The sequence below is a fragment of the Priapulus caudatus genome, unplaced genomic scaffold, assembly GCF_000485595.1.
Source record: "Priapulus caudatus unplaced genomic scaffold, Priapulus_caudatus-5.0.1 Scaffold557, whole genome shotgun sequence".
NCBI classification, from domain to species: domain Eukaryota; kingdom Metazoa; phylum Priapulida; class Priapulimorpha; order Priapulimorphida; family Priapulidae; genus Priapulus; species Priapulus caudatus.
Window position 1 is genome coordinate 32,203 of NW_014577618.1, and position 6,747 is coordinate 38,949.

The 6,747-nt window shown below is 44.9% G+C and overlaps 1 protein-coding gene across 1 annotated transcript in view; it reads right to left on the minus strand.

Annotated features, from left to right (window-relative positions):
- Positions 1 to 852: 852 nt before the first annotated feature.
- LOC106811617 (heat shock 70 kDa protein 14-like) overlaps positions 853 to 6,747 on the minus strand; it is a 12,197-nt gene continuing 6,302 nt past the window's right edge. Inside the window, exons 8-14 of the mRNA XM_014815321.1 lie at positions 6,345 to 6,536; positions 5,531 to 5,633; positions 4,905 to 5,006; positions 4,091 to 4,207; positions 3,388 to 3,552; positions 1,596 to 1,654; positions 853 to 1,292 (exon numbers count right to left, since the gene is read on the minus strand). Of these exons, the coding sequence (XP_014670807.1) occupies positions 1,160 to 1,292; positions 1,596 to 1,654; positions 3,388 to 3,552; positions 4,091 to 4,207; positions 4,905 to 5,006; positions 5,531 to 5,633; positions 6,345 to 6,536 (871 nt within the window). The 3' untranslated portion in view covers positions 853 to 1,159. The remainder of the gene's footprint in view (positions 1,293 to 1,595; positions 1,655 to 3,387; positions 3,553 to 4,090; positions 4,208 to 4,904; positions 5,007 to 5,530; positions 5,634 to 6,344; positions 6,537 to 6,747) is intronic.

Here is a 6,747-nt window from a genome sequence, read left to right on the forward strand (position 1 = left end):
ATAGAACACACGGCTCGCTAAGATGCGTCGTAAGAGACGTATATTACGTACAAAAAATTATTTACAAATGCTTACGTACCGCCATCTATTGGCCGATTAAAGTGATATTAGTCGTACGTAATTTACAAAAATAATTTGACAATGCTGTTACACACACGCTCCTCTTTTTAATTATTTTTTTAATTAACCAGCCATTTTTTCGTTAATTAAAATCGAGTGACGAGGAGCTCACAAGGGGGATGCTGATAATGGAGACGCACAACCATATTTTGCTGTTCTGTGGCGTGGTAAGTTAGTCGAGCGTGCGATTTTGACTGCGTTTCTAGGAGACGGATATTTTCGAGACGCAGAATTGGATAATTTTAATTTCCTGGAAACCGGAAAATACCAGACGGATTTTCTGTGATTCGGGAATAGCAGTCAACCTGGACAAAGCTGACCCGACCAAGCCAAAATTGCGATTGAAATTAACCGGAAACATGGAATACTTTTTTTACTTGGGAAACTGGACCCTCGTTCCCCTTTTATAGTTGAAATATCATGTCTAAGAATAGAAGGACGATGGTTTTGTGGTTATGGGCAGTGGGAGGCTCAAGCAATATATTTCGCTTCTTTATTTATTGAGTGTGCTCTTCGAAGATTGGTAAACTACAGCACAAGCTATCAGTGTGGTATTGATATCACTGTGTATTGTTAGAACTCCTTCCGATCTGTGACTTCAGCTTTTTAGCTGACGCTACACACATGCACGCACGTACGCACGTACGCACGCACACAGACACGTGTGCAGTGAAATCAGATAAGACAAATCATCACGATTAATCAAAAATAGAAAAGACGCCTTCACAGATGTATTTTGAACACACTTCGTCGCGCACGACGATTTATTCCTGAATCATTCTTCTTTTCGACGCAAACAACAACGAACAGTGACGGCATTCGAACAATGCACAGCAATGGCGTTCGCTCACCTTCCCACTGAGGTCGACGCGTCGAGCATTGTTCCACGTTGTTCGCTCGACTGCGAAACGATTGCCTAGCGTCGACATAACGAGTTCTGCCGATAGTTCCGTCCGCGCTGGACCGTGCCGGCGAGAGATGCTCCGTTGTCTGTCGCCGCGCGGCGCGGCGCGATCGGCCTAGACTGCCGCCGCAGCATCTAACTCTCGGCGGCGGACTCCTCCTCCAGTGTCGCCTCCTCGCACGCCTCCATGATGTCGATCGTCTCGATCGTAAAGCTGTGTGACCGGCCGCTGCTCTTCTCCGAGAAGGTCACGTGAAGGGTGCCGCAGCTGCAAGGTCAAAGGTCACGGTCACTTAGAGATGATGGGTAGAGAGGAGGCCATGGCGCAGCGCTCCCCGCTGGAGGGAGGAGCGTACTGTGGGATTAGACAACAACGCTAATTCGCTCGGCAGGTCGGATGATATTATGTCAATGATATTATGTGAGTGCAGACGAAGACGTGTTCCATCGCCATCTAGCGGTATGGAATACAAAATTAAAAATTTTAAAAAAAAATTTAAAAAAAATAAAATAAGCAATAATTAGCAATATAAACAAAGTTCTGCACGCGGAACGTGAAAGTCTGTATTACCTTTTAAGATGCAGGGCAACAGAGATGGCGGCTCCTTCGGGTAGACCCTTCATGACACCCTGAAGAAAAATGTAATATCAGCATCATACACTGTGACAAATGCTGGTGTAAGAGTACATGTAACTTGCAAATTTCAGTATTTGTAGCATAAATATTTGCCGACACATTAGGTTCATTATTATACACGTAAACATATATAATATTATGCGTGCATGCGTACATACCCACACATTTCCAACTAGTATCAATAAGAAATCATTTCAGAACTAATATTAAACATTCTCGTAACCGCTGCATTTTCCGCATTAGGGGGCAATGCCTGAGTACTTTTGGCACCTATCAGCTTATATAAAAGTAAATAAATAATGAATATATACATAACAAATAAAAATGAATAATGTAAATATAAGACAATGAATACATATTTAAACATATACTATATAAAATAATATATATATATATATATTATACATCAATATGTATTCAGGTGTTATATATCTTTTTATTATTTTATTTATTACTTTTATATGTGTAGTAGGCAAAAGTACTAAGGCAGCTGTAAGGTAACTAGTAAAAAGAGAGGTATCACAACAGTGCGACTTGCCGAGCGAGTCGTGTTACACGTGATACGTGCAGTATCATGTATATGTATATTATATGTATAGTTATGTATATGTATAGGTATATGTATATGTATAGTATATGTATATGTATATGTAAGGTATATGTATATGTATATGTATATGTATATGTATATGTATAATGTATATATACAGGGGTAGAAAAATTAGTTTGACAACTTTAGCAGGCCAGCTGGCCATGTAGGGTAAGGGACGTTTACAGGCCCGTCAGGCAAATTTTAACAGACCGGGACAGTTTTGCATGGCTGGAAGTCGGATTTTTGCTACAAGCCCGTGCAAGGCCTTGTAGTATTAGAAATGTCAGGCCCGGAGCTTTAAATACGGGATGTCGGGCCCCGTGGGCCACTTAAGGATTGTTGACCCATGATTACACATTATGCACGCATGCATCCGTACGTATAATGTAACGTATATACGTACATTTTACGTATATATCATATATATACATATAATCAAGAGCTAATAATACGCTAGAGTGAGCAACGGGCAAAAGGGAAAATAGTGGCTATTTCCACGGCTAATATATTAACTTTGTATGCGGTTCTAGACTAAGTTCAAAGTGCGAAATCGTTTCCTACCTCGTATACACCGCAATCCCGGAGATACAAACTAAAACGTAACATGACATCTGATTAATCCATTCTGTTGCCAGCAAACCGGAATGTATAACCGAACCGGCCTAACTTGAAACAAAAGGCCAGGCTAGCTAACGACTCTTGCTCTCTCGGGCGATTGCGGTGTGGCCTCGCTAGTAGCTTGCCTTTGTTTTCAAAGTTAGGCGGTTTAACATTTCGGTTGCTGGCAAAGATGGATAATCGTTCCGTACGTTTTAGTCTGTATCTCCGGATTGGGCAGTGTATACCGAGGAAACGATTTCACACGATGCTAGCGCGAATGTACTTGTGTACGATTTGAGCTCAAGTTGGCTTGATGTTACGCGCAAGTAAATCGTAGGTATTCTAGGCTAGTAATGACGAATTTCCCTGTTTATTGAAGCTCACATCGCTTCCCTATTAATCTACTTCTGATATCATGTAAGGTACACATGCAACACGACTGGCACTCCGTGCACAAGTGGCCTCTACCCACGTCCGACCTGCCCTGCTACAAACAGTAGAGAGCGTGTTTAGATGGTCGCCGCTCCCTCTCACCTTCGCTAGCAGTGTGGCGTCACCCTCGTCTCCCTCGCACACGTGCAGCGCAGCGGCCGTCTGCCCCGCGGGCAGGCGCAGCGTCTGCTGACGACGCACCGGTATCGGCGTCCCCGAGGCGATCACCGTGGCAACCTCGCTTGCCTGCCGTGCCGCACAGAACATCTGCGACAAGAGAGAGACGCCTGTTTAAAACATGGTCAGACACGGATAGATACGGCTTCACTAACCGCTAGACACTGATGCATGCTGATAGACGCAGGCACATGCTGCAAGGTAACGTTACACATGGTCACAGACTGTCAACACAAGTTACTCACTGCTAGATAGTGTTTGGCAAAGTTAGAATCCTGGCTACCATGATCGTTAACACTCACACCTTAAATGACGAGGTTAACCTCCACAGCCTTAGACGATCGTTAACCTCACACCTTAATGAACGCCTCGTTAACCTCACACCTTAATGACGATCGTTAACCTATAATCTCACACCTTGACGATCATTTACCTATGACCTCTCACTTTGATGATTGTTAACCTATGACCTTTCACCTTGATGATCATTAACCTATGACCTCACACCTTAATGATCGTTAACCTATGACCCTCTCACCTTGATGATCGTTAACGTATGACCTCACACCTTGATGATGATTGGCCTATGACATCACACCTTGATGATCGTTAACCTATGATCTCTCACCTTGATGATGATTGGCTTGCAGCTGCAGTCGATGCTGATGTCGTGATGGTCAACTCCTAACATCACATCCTTGCCCGTCAGCAGTGAACCCTCCATCACTGCGCCCAGTGCTACCACCTACAGGCAAAAAAACAAAGTAAAATAATTTTGTCACTTCTAAAGTTATGTTCTCACCGCCGCGATCAGTGCTACTACCTACAGGAGAAAAACAAAGTAAAATAATTTTGTCACTTCTAAATTTTGTTCTCACCGCCGCACTCAGTGCTACTACCTACTGGGAAAAAAACGAAGTAAAGTAATCTTGCCATGGCACAGCACTAAACTTACACATCTATCACCACACCCAGTGCTACCAGCAACTGGCAAAAAACCGTGGCAGTGACACAGGGTCAGAGATGCCAACACGTATTGGAAGCAATCTGTAGTTTCTGGCCATAAAATTAGTAGTTTGAGGGTCACGTAGTGACCCGAGTTTGCTAGGGGGGTCAATTTCCTGCATTCTGAGGGTCAAAAATGACAATAAATTGACAAAAAATGACAATAATAAATTTTTTTCCGATCACAGTGAAATTCGTAGTTTGATGCAAACTGGTCGTAGTGGTGCAAAAGGAATAGAAATTCGTATATAATACGGATAAATCGTAGTGGTTGGCATCTCTGCAGGGTCCTCCGAAAAATTCGACTAGAAGGTTAACCACTAGAAGTGCTAACAACAATTTTCCATGTGCATAGTATTATCATAGAAAAGTATTGGTGAATCATTCTGCACACTCAGGACGAAGTCTGCTACTAGCGAATTTCGAGCTAACATTACCTCGTCTCCGGGAAGAGAATTCAATATGGCCGCGTCCGGGAACATTTTTGTCAGCTGCGCCTGCAGACTCGGTATACGCGACGAGCCTCCGACTAGCATCACCTGTTGGCGGGAAACAGAATCATTCCTAAAACTTCCAGCCTGAATAAGTGAGATCGGAAGGTCCAGCTGTGCTATGTAGGTCACAGAAAAAGGAGGTATAAAACGGCCGAGGCGCACTTAGGAAAGTACATGATTAATGTAAACATTCGTGCGTTTTTAGTTTTTGCATTAACACAAACATTGCAAAATATCCCAAGCGACCACAATCATATTCGTAAATGTTTATGTAAACAGAAACGCACCTGTGAATTGAAGTACGATGTTAGTGAAGAGAATTATAGATCAAAAACCTAGAATAGTCCTATCCTACCCATGTTATAAAAGGACTGTTTATACCCCCCTCAGATCTGATCTCAATATGGCGGCGGGGACTTTCCGATTTGGCTTATTGGGAAAACTGATGAATATAAAATAAACAGTACTGTCGTCGGAGCGATCGGAAAATCGACGCGCTAAATTCTAGCGGCATCAGAGCGAGAATAGAAACTCTGAACTGAATGGCTCATTCATGGCGAGCCTCTTACCTTCTGTATCTGAGATCGCTCGAGACCGGCCTTTGCCAAGCAATCGTCGGCTGGTTGAATGCACCGAGCGAGCAAACTTGTGCAGAGACCCTCGAACCGTCCCCTGAAAACACAAGTGCATCCTCAGCACACACACACGAGTACGTGTTCTGCGTGCACAGCGGTGGCGCCACCCGGTGGCTGCAGATACAACTACACAGTCGATGGTTATAGACACCAGAGCGCTCTCCTCCCATATGTGACTGGGAATATACTGTGTGTACCAATGAAGATGTGTAATATAGTCAGGGGCGTGTACAGGGGAGGGGGGGTCCTGGGGGTCCGGACGCCCCCTGATCGCGCAGAAAACGCATCTAAGGGGGTCTAATTTCAAAATTTTCCTGGGGGAGGGCCTTCGCGTGCTCGCAAGTTGGGGTTACGGTTAGACCCCACCCTGGTACAAATCCTGTACACGCCCCTGATAGTGTATAATGTAAGATATGTTTACCTACGAGGCACAATCGAATTGGAGTAGACGAATATTGTATAGCGTGATCGCTCGTACAACGCGATTGTTTGCAGTGCAAACACTCTTACAGTTCAATCACAGTTCAACACAATCGCTGATACAGCGTGATCGCTCGTACGATGCTACTGATCATATGGCGCAAACACCTGTACAGCGTTTACCCTCGTACAGTGCAATCGCTTGTACCGCGCAAACACTCGTACAGCGAGTCATCGCTCCCGCACCTCGACGGCACCCCCCTCGTACCTCGACGGCACCCCCCTCGTACCTCGACGGCACCCCCCCAGTTTCGCCGTGCACGCTCACCTGTTGTGAATGTCGCCGGCAGATGGTACTTGGAATATTTCCTCCTGTGAATGTGCGGGGCGCACTCTAGTCCTATGCTCCGTCGAACGCTCGCGGACGGCGGGGAAAAAAAAAACTCGGTATATTCCGCCGTTGACGTTGATGATGGTGACGTCCATCGATGAGCCACCGATGCGGTACACCAGAGTGTTGCTGCGGCATGCGATTTAACTAGGTAAACAGATGAGAGTAGAGCCACTACCGAAGCGAAACGTCGCTGTGGTACACCAACGCATAGCTGCATAGTACATATGATTCACAAGAGTGGCTGGAATAGGACATATCATAACTGCCGCCGATGTCTTACCAAGCGCGAAACGATCGCTGCTGGTACACCAACGCTGAAGGTGAACCATATTAATAC